General features: G+C 35.9%; 3 protein-coding genes across 7 annotated transcripts; 2 read left to right on the top strand and 1 right to left on the bottom strand.

Annotated features, from left to right (window-relative positions):
* Nucleotides 1-2,722: 2,722 nt before the first annotated feature.
* Nucleotides 2,723-6,301, top strand: LOC308703011 (ninjurin-1; the record flags this gene model as incomplete). Of its 2 annotated transcripts, XM_081386228.1 has the most annotated exons (4): nucleotides 2,723-2,991; nucleotides 5,263-5,491; nucleotides 5,578-5,707; nucleotides 5,900-6,301. In XM_081386228.1, exons 1-4 carry the CDS (start codon nucleotides 2,950-2,952, stop codon nucleotides 5,964-5,966), a joined length of 468 nt encoding a protein of 155 aa, XP_081242354.1. In that variant the 5' UTR covers nucleotides 2,723-2,949. The 2 variants fall into 2 exon arrangements, with proteins under 2 accessions (XP_081242354.1, XP_081242355.1); XM_081386229.1 differs by lacking the exon at nucleotides 5,900-6,301 and having other exon boundaries at nucleotides 2,735-2,991; nucleotides 5,578-5,711.
* A 463-nt stretch (nucleotides 6,302-6,764) lies between these two features.
* haus7 (HAUS augmin-like complex, subunit 7) lies at nucleotides 6,765-12,197 on the top strand. 4 transcript variants are annotated; one of them, XR_014031669.1, is made up of 11 exons: nucleotides 6,834-6,945; nucleotides 7,904-8,019; nucleotides 8,128-8,195; nucleotides 8,282-8,343; nucleotides 8,719-8,801; nucleotides 8,934-9,134; nucleotides 9,225-9,330; nucleotides 9,412-9,627; nucleotides 10,597-10,708; nucleotides 11,308-11,548; nucleotides 12,088-12,197. XR_014031669.1 is itself a non-coding variant. In XM_081386213.1 (10 exons), the coding sequence occupies exons 1-10, from the start codon at nucleotides 6,889-6,891 to the stop codon at nucleotides 10,859-10,861; spliced, it is 1,083 nt and encodes a 360-aa protein (XP_081242339.1). In that variant the 5' UTR covers nucleotides 6,765-6,888; the 3' UTR covers nucleotides 10,862-11,276. The 4 variants fall into 4 exon arrangements, 3 of the variants coding, with proteins under 3 accessions (XP_081242339.1, XP_081242341.1, XP_081242340.1); XM_081386213.1 differs by lacking the exons at nucleotides 11,308-11,548; nucleotides 12,088-12,197 and adding an exon at nucleotides 10,800-11,276 and having other exon boundaries at nucleotides 6,765-6,945; XM_081386215.1 differs by having other exon boundaries at nucleotides 11,308-12,188.
* emd (emerin) lies at nucleotides 11,303-15,593 on the bottom strand. The gene is made up of 8 exons (XM_081386227.1): nucleotides 15,487-15,593; nucleotides 14,773-14,856; nucleotides 14,560-14,655; nucleotides 14,451-14,482; nucleotides 14,325-14,359; nucleotides 14,154-14,183; nucleotides 13,994-14,056; nucleotides 11,303-13,839 (listed from the first exon to the last, which is right to left on the bottom strand). Exons 2-8 carry the CDS (start codon nucleotides 14,852-14,854, stop codon nucleotides 13,617-13,619), a joined length of 561 nt encoding a protein of 186 aa, XP_081242353.1. The 5' UTR covers nucleotides 14,855-14,856; nucleotides 15,487-15,593; the 3' UTR covers nucleotides 11,303-13,616.
* Nucleotides 15,594-17,051: the final 1,458 nt, after the last annotated feature.

The following is a 17,051-nucleotide window of genomic DNA, read 5'->3' as shown; positions in this document are numbered from 1 at the left end:
GTACATATGGATCTCGAAAAAAAAAAACCTTTATCTGTATAGAATACTTTTCTAGATTGTCCAGTTGAGAGAAACTGGCGAATATCGAAAGCAGACAATGCAAGCATGAGCGTCACTAGATCATGTCATTGCATTGGTCGATTGTGTCTTTGCTGAGCATGTTGATATCATAGCGCTCGCTCTTCACCGCCATTGTTTGACTTCACTTTCGTCTGTCGATGCTTCACTGTGGCTCTTAAGTGGTTGGTGGACACACGTTTCTCCTCCCAGCGCATCTGTGCTGTCATTAATGTGCTGTTGTCCATGCTGATGTTCTCCTCCTGATACTCTGCCCTGTTTGTGGCGTGGAGCCTGGAGGTGGAGCAGTGTCACACTGCCAATCTGACTACTTATTAAATGCCAACAGACACGCTGCTTAAAATGGGTTGCCCTGTTCTGCGAATAGAAGAACTTTTTGTTGTCGGATCTTTAAATGGAAACCCATTTTTATAGGAATATTCTGGGTTCAGTCCATTCAAAGCACTTACAATGGAAGGGAATCGGGCCAATCAGTAAACATTAAAATACTCATAGTACAGCCATGTCAACATGAATTGAAATGTGAGGGAAAATACACTTCTTTAAAAGAAGAATTAATGTAAGCGCATTTTTTTTTTGTATTATAAGCATAAAATATTCAAAGAATTGGCCTCATTCAATTTCATTGTAAGTGTCTCGCCTTAACCTTAATTGTTGCTTCTTTTAAATTGTTCTCTTAAAAAAGTAGTAATCAACATTATGCCACAAATGCTTAACTTGTATTGAACCCGGAATATGCCTTCAAGCAAAACTGTGTTAAATCTGCATGAATGTGTCCGACCTTTTGCTGAGTTCGATTGGCTCAGACAGTTTCAGTGGAGTCTCTAGTGTCGAGAGCGCTGGCAGGTCTCACAGATTGAACCCATTTCAAGGCCCAGACACTATCAGCAGGCCAAAGTGGTGGTCAGGGAGGACAGGTCAGTGAACCTGCTAAACCATTATAAAGAAATATTTCCTAACCTTATCTTATCCTCAGCAAAGCTTAACTACCGAAATAGGCCTCAAGCTATGCTCGTCTCTGAATCATTTTTAAATCTAAATATATCTAAGACGTATACCCCAATCATTGAGCTCTCCAGACAGTGATGATATATATTACAGTGGCATATGTATGGTATCCCTCCTCTCCACCACAACAGACAGACACTTTACCGAAACTCCTGATAGTGACAAATATATATACGCATATATGTATATATATTATATATATATATATATTTAAAAAAGAAAACAGATAATCCAAAACATCCATCGTCTGCCTTCATTTTGTTCCATTCTGTTGTAGAAAAATCACGCAAGGTAAGGTAAAAAAAAAATTAATGTGAAAAAGAGTAAATAATATACTATATTTAATATAAAACTTATAAATTATTGTACAACTGCACCATCACTGTACATTTTTGCCAAAATGTGCACATGTGCATCTTTTGTTTACGATTTAAGCACATTTTGTTTTACTCTACTGTCTCTTCGTCTTTCTTTCTCCTTATGCTTTTTTGTAAAGAATTAAAATTGAACAGCTTGTACATTATTATGATTATTATGACTATTATTATGATTATTATTGTCTTTTTCCATCAGTGAACTTTTAGCTGATGGAAAAAACAGTTGCACATTCTCCTGAACATACACTTACTGCTCTACAATGGAAAAAAGACAAAAAAGAGAAAAATATTAAACTATTAAATATATTAATAATTACCTGCCTGTTATTTAAGAGAAAAAAAGTATCTATCTATGATGAAAGAACACAGCTGTATACTGTAGACTAAACTGTATGGAAATCTAAGAATTTAATGGGAAGATAAGTCAACACTTTTTGTCTGTATAAAAAATCAAATCAAAGTATTCTACAATAATAACTTTGACCAGTGTCTGTAGTTGTGTTTCATTGTGTGCCTGTGATTATTTCTTCGGCCTGATGACATTGTACAAGACTGCCAGATCACCTCTTCCCTTAAAGAAAGTCTTTATTGAAAAGATATATCATCATTTTGGCATGGATAGCTGGGCAACAAAGTCTCCAACACTTTTTCATCAGGTATTATATTATCAAACTTCATATTCTGAGCATAGCTCTTGTATGGGAAGCATTGATTACAGCACTGATTTTGAAGTAGAACCACTGTTGTCCCCAGTCTCACTTGTGTCAAAAAGTCTGGTTCATTGCATGTTATTCTGGCCAGGAACTGCCCACTTAGACAGGAAGAGAACATTTGACATGCATGTAAATCTAAGTAACTTTTTTATGTGCTGTTTTAGAGACAGGATTATCTGAAATAGATGATACCAATGGGAGACCAAGTGTAAATTAATTGTCTTGCTATCCTTGATGACGCTCTGCTTAATTAATAAAGAATATGTAATATTTACGACTGTATTTAATGGCATAGAAATAGAGGTGGAGTTGAGACAAGGTAAGTAGGCGTTTATATCAATGAGGTCGGGGAAAAGATCAGATTAATCTGGCCAAATTACAGTAAAACTGTAATGAATGTGACACTGAGTGAATGTGACATGGGCTTTAACAACATTTGATGAATTAAAAACCACTGATTAAGTATGAAGAGAGGAATGTGACTCCTGACACCGTCCGAAGTAAGCACGTGAACCCGCTGAACGACTCTTTTTTAGTGATTCAAAAGATTCGAGCCACGGGTGAATCACGCCCACTACTGCCAAGTGCCAACGCTTACAACCATAGACGCTTACAACACAGAACATATTGGGAAGAGCTAACAGCGGAATCCGTTCAGTGTACTAGAATCATTCATTTCAGACGCATTTTTTTTTGGTATTATTACTTTGTGAGCTTCTCGAATGTTCCTTAAATAATCATACTAAGCGAAACTCTTGAAAGTTGAGCATCCAATGGAGGAGAACCGAGCTCTCAATAAATCAGGAAAGGTGGAGGTAGAGCTTTTTCTTGATATATATTTTTTAAACAAACTGAAACAGTTTAATAAAAAAAAAATCAGTTACTCCTTTAATGCTTGAAGAATTAAGAATGGAAACGTGTTATGTGATCTTAAATAAAATAAAAAAACGTTTTTTTTTATTCAGTTTTATCAGTTTTATTTACAGGTTTATCAGTTAGCTAAATATTGTAATGAACATCTATTACAGTGCATTTGACATGTGAAAGACAAATTAAACCAGTTCTGTTTTGTAACACTATGACTAGTCTAGCATAATAGGGAGGGAGTTGCTCGTATATTGTCTGCTCACAGAACCTGTGGTTTTGAAAGAACTGTGGAGAGCACCAAGCTTCATCACCACCCTAAACTGCTATGCTGACAGACTTGCCTTGGTTATGCTATCATTCCCACCCTTTGTATTTAGCCAAAACAGAGTTATTATCTTTAAAATATATCTCGACGAAATGGAGCAAGCTATATATATATATATATATATATATATATATATATATATATATATATATATATATATATATATATATATATATATATATATATATATATATAATATTTTTTAGGGGAGATAATGTTGTTGTATTGAAACATTATCCTGTTCAATACAATGCATACACTATCTAATTTGCATATTAATGTGTTCTTGGGGCAAAATGTAATGAAAAAAAAAGTGTAATAATGGGAGTAATTAATTGGCAGCATTTTCATAACAATATATAATATTTTATAGGAATATTGATATCATTTCTTTCCCTGTTCACGTGTGTCTCCCAAAATGCCTGATAAACATGATTTAAGTTCTATTACTCCACAGTGGACTGGACATGTATGAAATCAATGCCTTGTTTTTTAATAGACAGTCATATTTTGACTATAAACCCCATACAAATTTCCTTTTCCATAAGAGTGCTAAATTTGATCACTACATTAATGTCAGTCATTTTAAAGGAACACTCCACCGTTTTTTGAAATGGGGCTTATTCACCTTCTTTCCTACATTTAGATAGGTGGGCAAATGCATTTTTGTCTCAGTGCATGCATTGTTTTAGTTTGACAGGGTCGGCGCTAGCTTAGCTTAGCATAATGAATGGAATCCTTTGTTGCCAGCTAGCATGTCCTGAGTAAAAGTAATATAAAAAAAAAAAAAAAACCACCTAATTACTTCTTGTGGCCTGCGTATTCACAACAGGTACAAATAGCGATGCAGATTAACATAGGCGATTTCCTATGCAGATATTCATTATGCTAAGCTAAGCTAGCGCCGACCCTGTCAAACTAAAACAATGCATGCACTGAGACAAAAATGCATTTGCCCACCTATCTAAATGTAGGAAAGAAGGTGAATAAGCCCTATTTCAAAAAACGGTGGAGCACTGTAAAACCCAACAAGTTAACTCGACTCAAACCGATTGAGGAAACTGATTGCGGCAAACCATTTAAGTTTAAAAATAAATACATATGACATGAGTATTGTGAACTTATATATATTGATGACTCAATATATATAAGTTCACAATACTCATATGTATTTATTTTTAAACTTAAATGGTTTGCCGCAATCAGTTTCCTCAATCGGTTTGAGTCGAGTTAACTTGTTGGGTTTTACAGTGAGTGTTCCTTTAAAGACCAAGGAGAAGTTGTTGTCATGGTGAAAGCTACGAACATTTGGTATCTGAAAAGCCCCGAATGTGCCCAAAACTGTGACGTATTGTGTCAGAGAAATTCACTAAAATATAATGTCAACTACAGTGGACGCTACATTCAACTTCTGTTTGGGGTCTAAATTACTGTTACTTAACTTTAATTTGTGGGCAGATAATTAGACATCTTTAAAATAAAATTGAATGATATTAAATATGTTTTCTTATGTATGCCTGTTACTGAAATGTGAAAAAATGTCAGACATATTTAATGCAATTGACCATAGTAGCCTACTCATGCATGTTAAGTAGAGAAATATATTAAATACATGTTGTTCATCTGTTTACTCACTGATTATAGTAATCATGTAATGGCCGTACAAATCTCAGGGCATTATTTTTGGCTTATTGGTGAAATTTGTGCCGATTTCTGACATACAATTGAAAATCCACCGGCAATGTGTTACCATCTTATTCTGTTTTCATAGTATTATCCTGTAGCCTTCTTTATAAAACCCTTTGTTGAAGGGGTTGTTTGAGACATGTAAAATCATTTGGAGGGAATATAGAAAAGAATATGTTTAATGTAAACAGTGTTCACTCCCTGTCAGGCTCGTGCCGCAGGGAACGGACAGCTTCTCTTCAACACGAATCATTACGCTACTAAGAAGAGTGCGGCGCAGAGCATGTTGGATGTGGCTCTTCTGATGGCGAACTCCTCTCAGCTGAAGACGGTTCTGCATTCAGGACCTCAGCACCGCTTCTACATTCCTCTTATTGCTCTGATCTCACTGTCCATCTCACTGCAGGTCATTGTTGGCCTCCTACTCGTCTTCATTGGTTAGTTTACACTTGTGTCTGTTTGAAAGCATTCTGATCTCCTTTCACTGACGCAACACTGATGTGCTTTCTCTTGTTTCCTTCAGTGAAGTATGACCTGAATGATGTTAAGAAACAGCCGAGGCTGAACACAATGAATGATGCAGCAACTATTTTTGTCTTCTTCACTGTTCTTATCAACATCTTCATCACAGCATTGGGATTTGAGTCTGGAGGGTGAGCAGAGTAACAGCAAAGTCCCAGTAAATACTGTAGATTTATTTTCATTCTTGTTTTGCCAAACACTGTCCATGATTTACATAGTTCAGTTAACTGAGGAAATGGCAGAATAATTGGACATATTCTTTATTCTCACATCAGAATAACGCTCAGACTGTACTAACTTTACATCTCACCCCATTGTTTCAGGGGCAGCGTGATATTTGAGACTGCACTCGCCCAGACCAGATCTTTAAACATCACTGATGATGTATAAGTACACAATGACTCCTCATATGTGATTGTATTTATGATCAGCCTGCCTTTCATTTCATCATCATGCAATGAGATTACAGATTACAGGACACTGTATTCCATATCAAATGAGCAAAATACATCATGATGTTTTTTATGTTTAGGCAGCACATTTTAACTCAGAAGTCGGTTTATGTGAAAGAAAGCAGATATTAAGGATAACCTTTTATATAAGGAACAAAATAGAGGGTACAGTAAAATGTTTGTGACAATGTTCTCTTTTTATTTTTTATTTATCTTTCAATCTTTAAAGCAACACTGCTGAAAACCTCATTGAAATAAAACTCACTTTTGTCCAAAATATTCTTATCTTGTATAAAAAATTGTTGTAAAATTCAGTCCATTTGACAGTTGATTTGTTCCTGGAGAAAAAAAACTAGATGAATTTATACTAAATCAGTTTGCATAATCTAAAATGAAGAATTAAAAACGGTACAGAAATTCAATCAATTAATGTTCATACTGAATGACTTAAATTTTAACATAGCATGCTTTTTTTAAAACATGCAAAAAACAAGCAAAATTTTGACCTCGTGCCAAAATAAAGATTTCAGATCAAATTAATTAATGAGATTTTGTTTTTCAAAAGGACAACTTGCTACAAAGCTACCAAAAAATGAAATGTACCTGAAATATAAGTAACAAATACAAGGCTTACACTTTTTGTTTTACGGAATCATCATACCAAAATGCTCTAATCCTCAAGTATTACTATATTATTTTTTAAAATCATAAATAGGCTACCATGCTCTTGTATCCTGTGCCTACTGTAACTTAGTTTTGGTGTATTTGTAATATGCGTGCGGCCTCTAGGCGTCGCTGTAACCGCAGGCGCTGTGAACGACACTGGCGAACTGAACCAGCAGGAAATCAGGAATAACAACATGGCGGGCGATTCAAAAGAGCAGCAGCTGTCTCTGCGAGTTTACAACACCCTTCAGGTAGTTTCCACATCTTCATAGACGCACCACACGTTGTAAGGAGACATTAAATAATGTTCTGATGTTTCTCTAAGTTAAAACTGACTGGTTTGAGTAGTATTGTTTAGTGTGTCTAGTTAGCTGCGTGACGTCAACGCTACTTTTGTAACGTTAGCTAATAGTCTTACATTTCGTAAATGTTCGTAATTTGCGAAAATTATCAACTGAATAAATTAGTCATAACAGATATTTCAGGGTATTGTTTGCTGTCCACAATTTACTAGACAACATATTCACCTGTGTAATAGATATAATGCAGTGAATATAATTGCTGGTTTAGTCGTAATTTCAGACTCTGTGTAAACTGTAACAGTATAAATATTATCTCTTTTGTGGATTATTACAGGTTTTGTCAATCTCCTAAATATGAACATCCTCACGAGAGACCTGCATTCTAAGATGGATGTACTCATTTATTTATTTAATCTATTTTTTACTTATATGAATCTCAATTTTTCCATGGCCCCTAGAACTCCCTTTGCGGCCCCCAGTTTGAAAAGCTCAGATTTAATGCGTCACCTCAAGTCTGAATGTAAGAAACCAGACCTGAATGTCACAATACAACAAACAAGAAACTGGGTACACAATAGTATCATTGTGACACTCAGGTCAAATTTCTTTGTGTTTAGACTATCTGTGATGCATTAGATAAGATTAGCCCCCAGTTTCACACACCAGGCTTAAGCCTAGTCTCAGATTAAAATGCATGTTTGAGCGGTTTTAACTGAAATCAAATCTTACAATATGTCAGTGTCATTGTTTTGTCTCAAGAAGCACATCAGTAATGTTTTTTCTAAGGCTCTTTTTTTAAAAGCTACTTAATGTCCTAATTGAACTAAGGTCTAATCCTGGCTTAATCTAAGCCCTGTCTGTGGAACCAGGCCAATATGTTTAAACTGCGTGTTAATGTTGTGTTCAGAGTCTGGGCTGTCCTCTGGTGGATGGGCTGTACCTGAGGGAGGCAGACAGCGTGCAGGAGCTCCTCTGCTCTCCTTCATTACACAGGACTGATATACTCAAGTGGATTTGTACCAGGTCTGATGCCTGATTGACTATTAAACAATATGATAATGATGCCAAATGTGTTCATTATAAATGTATACTAAAATGTCATGCTATGTTTGTGTTTATTTTTTTACAAAGCATTTGTCCATCCCTAAGGGAGAAGTTTTCCACAATTAAAGCATCTCAGAATGAGGTTTTAATTCAAGGTAAGTCCAACAAATGCTCAGTTTCTTATCGTTTTATTTTCTTGTGCTCATTGTTTTGTTATTGTTGTGCTTTCTCTCTCACACAGAACTCACACGGTTTGGTAATGAAATGATGCTATGTAAAACTAATGACCAGGATTTAATCAAGGTATGGAGTTATACGATGTTGATCTTTATACTGTCCAGTACCTTTTGCATAAGGAGCAGAATAGAGATTACAGTGAGATTTTTGAAAATGTGTTTTTTTTCCCGTTTCCCTTGATAATTGCACCTGTATAGCTACAATGCTGAAAACTTGAAGTGACGCAATCCAAAAATATATTGATTTATTCAAGCTGTTTCATACAGAACATTTGATTTGTTCCAGCAAAAATGTTTGTGATGGACTGATACTTTAGTTAATAACGCAGGCTAATTCGGCTGTTTAACTGATAATGCTACAGCTATTCTTATCTACTCATTTTAAATGTATAAACTGAAGCAGAATTAATGAATCTCTCCTATTGGTTTGTTATCTTTTCAGGGTCTTGCACCCCCGTTACTGCAGCTGGTGTTTCTAGAGCAGCTTCTGATGGTCGTTCAAGCAGACTCCTCCGTACACTCAAGGTATCTGACTTTTGCTGTGTTTTCTATCGTTGATTTAACATCAACATTGAGTCAGACCCTCCTAAGGCCCTAAAATAATAATATGTGCTCTTGTTTCTTTGACCTGCTTGTGGTTTGTTTTGATCGTCATAGACAGAAGTCATCCTCTGGGGATGACAGTGTGAAGAACGATGATCTTCTTGGCGAGCTGATGTTTCCGGATCACTTATCTGACCTGGATATGCTCCTGAACCCAGCCTGCAACCCATGGCCAGCACATATCCGTGAACATCTGATACGCACGCAGTCGGCTCACAACAAAATGAACGGGAACTCCAGCGATTTCATAAACAGGTCCGTGTGATTGTTATGTGGCCATGTGAAATTTAATTTTCTTATCAAGACTGTTGTCCTCAACACGGTTGTTATTTTCTTCTTTTGAAGGAGTGATCAACATTCCCGACTTGGAAGTCATGGAGAAGAAAGCCTGTCAGAGGCCAAAGCGCTGCTGCAGTCTACTCAGAGCACATTAGAGGAGCTCCACAAAGAGGTGGGACCATCATGTGCTGCTTTTCACATCTGGTGTCATGAGTCTGCTTTGTATAATAGCGCGATCCTTTCTGTTCCTCAGTGTGAGTTCCTGCAGTCAGATTCGTCGGGTCCTGCACCTGTGCTGTCCCCCTGTGTGCTGAAAGTGGCCATCTCGGACATGTCTCAGCTTATGATGGCCTTCGGACGCATCTACAACACTGACTTTAAAGGGTACTGCCAGAGAACCCCTCCAGCCCTCAGTTCCCGCACTAGTGTGTTTCAATCTGTACATCAGCTTCTGCACACCTGTAATAAGGTAAAGCATTGAACATCTTTTATCTGCAATAGATTAACGGAAATTCAATTCACATTTATTTGTATGGCGCTTTTCACAATACACATCGTTTCGAAGCAGCTTTAAAGTCCACATTACAATTTAGAGTGATCTGTTATCAGAGGTAACTGTCTAAGTTATGCATTTCAGAAATGTACATATACAAATCACAGTAAGCTAAAAATGTACTAATTTAAACAATGTAATAATTTAAGGCAGAAACAATGAGCTCATTAAAGTAATGAATACTTGTTTGTTAACAAATGGTTATGACAGAAAATTGTAGTTTCTCTAATTTCTCTTTTTTGCCGGTGTAAATCTGAACATAATTGAACAGGTTTTCTGAAGAAATATGGTTTTAATAATAATCAATAAAATGAGTTTCCTCCTAAATTATATTTAAATTGAGTTATCCTCAGTCCAGCAGAGATCTACAGAGGGATCTACGGAGCCCCAAATGGGAAATGAGATGGAAGAAAAAATTATAATTCAATATTTTTGCATTCTTTCGCAAAATTTTTGCATTCCCCTGAGAAACTCTGTTTGCTCGCAAAACTATTGTGATGGATATAATGTATGGTGAATGGAAAAACTTTATTTCACTGCTTTTGTGAATGAACGCAAAGTTTGTTGGGGGAACACAATAGTTTCGTGAGAGAACGCAAATGCAGCAGACTGGTTTTTATTCAAAGTTTCTTAAGGGAACACAGTGCTTTGCGACAAAACACAAATGTTTTGTGACTTAACACAAAGATTCTCGGGGAAACGATAGAAAGCAAATGTTTTGCGAGTGTGACCGCAAAACTTTTGGGGGATAATGCGTGGGAATGCAAAAGCGCTGAAATGTTTGTTTGTTTGTTTTTCATCACCATATCTCCTTTGTAACTTCACAGATATATACTTTGCATATTCATATGTAAATACTTCGCATATTCTTTGTTTACTCTTCAGGAGCTGGAGGCTCTTAAGCAGCTGTCTGAAACCTCGTCGTCTCTTACACAAACAGTGCAACAACTACAGACAGACAGGCGGTACTGGTCTAAAGGAGAAAAGCACACGCTGCGTGAGTATTTTCTTGGATGTCTTTGATTTGGGTAAACTACACAAACAGAAAATAAGAATAAGTTGTAAAAAAAATGTTAAATTTTTTTTAGCTAAACAGTTGGAGGAGCTGAAGAACAGATATGTGGCTTTTCTTTCCCTTCACCAATCATAACCTGAAGGACACTCTCACGGTTTAAACAGAAATCTACAGCCTGTTGCTTGAATTGAAGTTTTAAGTGGTAAAAAGGGCCAAAAACCAATCCACTTATTTTCATGACCAGGACTGTGCCCTTAGCACTTTGTGTTTTACAACCACTATGCCATGCACTGTTGTACATATTTGTATTATACTGGTAATAAATTGTTGAACTCAAATACATTAATAGTCATCCCACTAATGATGAAATTGTTCCGTCTAATAATATACTCCAAATAGCTATAAGAAACAATCCTCTTTCTTTATAAAACCCCAAGTTTTTGAGTTTGGCTCCCAAATAATGCAGATGTAGTATGAAACACAAATGTATCTTTGATATGCAATATGTCATGACATGTTTTTTTAAATAAAGGTTAACATTACAAAACCACATGGTGTTTTTTTTATTTTTTTATTCACAGATATTTTACATTTAAATGTGTAAACTGAAGAAGTAACCAGTTTCAAAGTCGTTGTCTGTTCACGCATTGGTGAGAGTGACCGATGGGAGGGTCTTTCTCTCAGTTTTGGAGAGAGCCTGGAATTGTGGAGTAAAACACTCCTCAGCTTGAGCTGATTAGTTTGTGAGCATCTTGACTGCTTCTTTTTAACATATCTGCTGCTAAACAAACCCCGAAGCCAATGGAGAATCAACAAGGAGTGGTGAGTAACTGATCTGTATAGAAGCATTTTACTGTGCAGATAACACCTAGCAGCTCTATAGTGGCATTAATATACTTTTTACATTAGATCATTTATTCAGTATACCTATATATTCAGTTACATGCAACCAGACTTGTCAGGGTTTCATCCACAAGACAACATCCCAATTGCACCCAAGTGATGGTCATACTTCTGTTGGAAAAGGTCCTTTAATTCTGTGAGCAAGCAGTGCTGTGTGAGGTTTCTTATTTGCTTAAGCTTTCAGTGTCTGAAAGTTTAGATTTTTCTGACTAAGATAATACACAAGGATTGCTCACATGTGATTGCATTTACACAACCTTTAGCACTCAGGATAACCTGCGAGTTGCCTCCATTCACTAATCAAAATCTAGCCTAATCTTATTTCTGCCATTCTGCATGGTTTTTCTGTTCTTTCTTTTTTTTTATCTAGATACCTTCATTTAACAAAGCATATGTAATCTGATGTTTTGTAACAAACAAAATGTTCTAATATGTGACTTTATTCACTTTATTGACAGCAGTCAAGAAATAAAAAGCAGAACAGTTAGCAATGTAATATTTATGGACATTTGCTGTATGCCCCTCTCCTTGAGTATTGCATTTTTAAACAGTAATGCTGAAAACCTCATTGAAACAAAGCAATTTTTTTTCTCCAAAGGATTTAATCAAGCTGATGTGTACAGGAAAACCCCCAATACAAATATCACACAATTAGGTAAAATTTCAAACCAAGTGGCATTTTTAAAAGACAGCACAAGCTTTCAAGCAAACATTTTACAAAAAATAAAGTTTGAATAGTTTTAAATGATAAACTACTTCAGCATTTCGAGGAAAATGGATTTCCCCATACGTAATGTCGAGGGACCGACTCGATAAGGGAACTACTGTATGTTATGTATGTGAAATTGAGCATGAACTATCTAATGACAATTCAATGCAATGACATTCATACACTGATGAGCCAAAACATTGTGACCAGATGCAGGTGAAGCAAAAAATGTAGATAATTTCCTAAAAAGCTCCAATGTTCTAAGTAGATGAGACGATTAGTAGCGAGAACCGACCAACAGTGGTCCGAGGAGGGACAAACCGTGGAAGGTTTACTGGTCCAATGAGTCCAAAAAATAATGAAGAGGTCAAGGTGTTGCCCTGACCTCCAAATTCCCCAGTTCTCAATCCAACTGAGCATCTGTGGGATGTGCTGGACTAACAAGTTCGATCTATCCTCGCAAGTTACTGGGCTTGAAGGATCCAGATAGTCATAATGTTTTGGCTCATCTGTGTATACTCTATTGTATGTGTGGCTTAAGTTGTCCAAATAATTTTTGGGTACACTACATAACATTCAAAGCAAAAGCAAAAAACATACTGGTAGTGTTAACATGTCAGGGACAATACTGTCTAGCAGAGGGATAACACTTAAACAGATAAATCTGTTTAATAAAAGAAATTATGCAATTTATATCCTTAGTAATTAAAGACTTTATAACGATAGTAATGGGCATTCAAGGCTTTACTATATTGTGAATATAGTCTTGACTGAAGCGGTTGTGTTGCATTGTGCCACAATAACCTTTAGCTGAAACTATTATTCACAAAATAGCCTAACCTTGTGTAGTATATGCTTAAATATGTTCAGCACACCAGAATTCATAAAAAACAGCGAATAGAAACAGCATACCAATTAGTGCTTTACAGAGTGTCCCATGAACACAGGCCCTAAATATATTGCCACGGCATAAGGATTTTACATTCAATGTATAAGAAAATGAGATTTAAAGACACTTAAATGCCCCGATTATCATAAAAATTCAGAATTTTCCTGATTTGGTCAGACGTCCACATCTGTTCCTATTTGTTTATAAAAAAGCAGGGCAAATATTTGAATAAAACTACACATAATGCACAAGTTCGTGGTTGAACAATAACTGGTATTAAACCTCTCAATTCTTACAGAATATATTACAAGCTATATTTCTGGTTGTTCTTCTACTGAATCAGTTTTAGTTGGGGCTGATGAACATATTTTAAACATCTCACTGCTCCTCTACTGAATGGTTTTAAAGGGAGTCTCTTCTGCAGGCTCCATACACGTGTACACATAATAAAGAAACACAGCAATGATAAGAAACACCAAGACACGCAGCCACACCGGCACACCTCCAGGTTTGCTGGTCTCTGGACTGGCGCCACGCTGGACGGATTTGGAGACTGATGGGCCTGGGCGAGAAGAACTCTGATAGGTTGTCCGAGTTGGGCTGATAACGGGCCTTCAAAATAGACAGAAAGGACACTTCATTTACTTTTCAGTGAGGTTACAGGATTATTAACATTACAGTACAACATTAAAGTCAAGCATATTTTAAGAGAAGAAAATAAATAATAAAAACATTCTGAAACAATATTATTAAAACAAAAACTCACTCATTGGTATGGCCTACATCATCATCATCATCTCTATAATCAGTAAACTTTGACCTCCTTATGCTGTGGAGAGAGAGCATATATCCAGATAGCATTTAGGAGGATGCGACCACTTTTAAACTTCAGTTGAGACCAAAATAAATCAGTGAATCTCACTCACTCTGCATCTGAGATCTTTGACCTTCTTGTGCTGGGGAGAGATCACATTTATACAATTACTGTAAGCATACAAAAAGGATATTATCTGTAATCTCAGCAGGATAATTTGATAGACATTATAATTAAGTGATTACTGCTTAACATATTCAATAATTTAAAAAAAGCTACTTACACATCACCAAATCCATCGTATCTTGTCAGCTGAGGCTGCAAAATATGAATAATGTCTGATTAATAGACTACATGTCTGATGACATAAGAGCAGTTAGCTTTCAAATTCAGTTCAGTTTTTACTTACGGGCTGATAGGTAACATATTCCACTTCATCCTCTATGAAAACAAGAGCAAATTTTACAAGTGTAATTCTGCAACGTAATACATGGTTGATATCAAAGGTTGTCTCTTACGTTCTTCTCTGTAGTATGTCTTGTCAGATGAGGAAGGCTTAGTGTTTTTGGCCATAGCCTCTCTCAGTTTCTTTTCATAGAGTTTCCGTGTGGATTCTGCAAAACAAAACCACCACCAAATCACATCACAACTTTTGCCAGATTTATTGACAAAAAATAATTTTTTCTTTTTAATTTAACATACTTCCCTGATCTTATAAAGACAACACATACCTACTATGGGCCCATGTTTAATGCCATATTCATCCAACAGCTGACCGATCTCCTTATCAGATTTTCCACTTAATGTCGACATATCTGCAAACACATACATGTTATGGTTTAGAATTATTGTTTTGTTTTTTACCAATAGAGGACTGAGATTACTCATAATAATTAAGTATGTAAGTTAGGTAACTAGTAGGCCTACTTGACAGAGAAATTTAACATAAAAGTAAGTTTATTTTATCCCCAAAGAGTCTGAAATAATAAAAAACGATATCTCACAGAGATGTGAGATATTCTTGAGCACTGCACAAAAATAAAAAAAGGTACTTCACAGTGTAAGACTACAACAACATCTGGATGATACACATGTGCAAATCGCACAGCTGTAAACTATGAAAGGTACTATGAACAAAATATATTCCCTACGCAAAGACTAAGCGAAAATTTAATCTTCTGTAAGATTAAAAGACATTACAGCAGAAGCATTCGGGAGAAAACGACTCCAAACGCGTTTTTAAAGCGAACAAAAGGATTGAAAATGGATTTGTCGGGCTCGAGCTCGCAAGCGAAACCACTGACAACTTCAACAACGCGTTTAGCATGACTCATGATAAAAGGGCAAGCCATAGCTTTGAAATAGCAATAGCTTCGTGTATTTTCTTGCATATATATATATACATTTTTATGTTTAAAAATACTCTTTTGTCATAATTAATTTACCTTAAACGATTCCAGGAGGTAAAAAGGCGCTTTCCTGAGCTGGGCGTGTCGCGCTAGAGGAGGAGACACATTTTACTTCCTTTACTAGGCGTGTTCAAACTTTTATCACTGTAGGTAAAATGTTGTGCGAACCATTAAATTGGCTCTCACACGGTTGTTTTCCAGTAAAGGCAGTTATATTTAATATATAGCCTACAGACCCATTACTATAATCTGAAAAATAGCAAGTATTGTAAATATATTTGCAAAACTAACACGTGTAGACAGTATGCTATAGCTGTATAGCCTTTATACACTATACCGTCTAAAGTTTTTTTTAAAGAAATTAATACTTATTATTCATCAAAGACTGCATTTAAAACGGATCAAACGTGATAGTAAAGACTTTTAACATTGTAGCAAATGATTTCCGTTTCAGATGAATTCTGCTCTTTTAAACTTTCTTTCATCAAATAGTTTTAATATTTTTGTGGAAACCAACCATGATGATACTGTTTTTAAGCTGCACAACTGTTTACAAGTTAATAAGTTCATGTTTCTTGACCAGCAAATCAGCATATTAGAATGATTTCTGAAGGATGTGACTGAAGTCATGATGCTTTGCCATTACATGAATAATTACACTACATTTTAAAATATTATAATAAGAAAAGTTATTTTAACTTAAAATAAATAAATAAATAAAAGCCTTGGTGAACATAAAAAAAAAAAAACTTTCAAAAACATTTAAAAAATCTTTGGCTACTGACCCCAAACCTTTGAAAGGGATGCTATAAAGATGCCCTGTCAACCTAATACAAAGTAAATAGCCTATGTTCCATACTATACTTTACTCATTTGTTTTGGATTGAGTAGGCCCTACAGTGACAATTACAAATATATTTGTAATTGTCACTGTAGGGCCTACTCAATCCAAAACAAATGAGTAAAGTATAGTTTGGAACATAGGCTATTTACTTTGTATTAGGTTGACAGGGCATCTTTATAGCATCCCAAGAGATAAATGTAGTAGTATGACAAAAAAAGATAAGTAAAAAAAAAAAAACATTTACCCCCAGTGTGCTGCAACTGAATAATCAATGAGTCAATTTGAGAACTGGATCAGCCTGACTCATGGACCGTCTGAACCGATTATTTAAACAACTAAACATTAGAGGAAATTTGCTCTTTGTTTCACTCATAGACAGTATAAGAAAGGTTTCACAGCAAAAGAGAAATTCTTTCTGGCTCAGAACGACACGGACCTGCAGTACCGCTCTCTACCGCTGAGCGGCGACATCGCAACTACTCAAAGAGGTCTCTGAAGGTTTCGAAGGTTGGAGGAAACCCAAACCATTTTGTATTTGTTTTCGCGTTGGCATGGACAGACACGCGATAACATGTCACATATTATTACATGGTTTCTCTGGCGGGTAGCTTTTCTTTAACCAGAACCGCTTGAGCAGAGCTACCGGTGTAAATTATTAGTCAAATAGTGTAAACAAGCCTATCGCCATATTTAAATCAAAGTATAGGTCCTTCTTTAGGTGGTAAAAGTTTTGTGGGCCCCACAAACCAAACTCAAC

This window comes from Scardinius erythrophthalmus (assembly GCF_964197995.2).
Source record: "Scardinius erythrophthalmus genome assembly, chromosome: 15".
NCBI lineage: Eukaryota > Metazoa > Chordata > Actinopteri > Cypriniformes > Leuciscidae > Scardinius > Scardinius erythrophthalmus.
The sequence above is the reverse complement of the archived record's forward strand: the minus strand, read 5'-3'. Positions and strand labels throughout refer to the sequence as shown.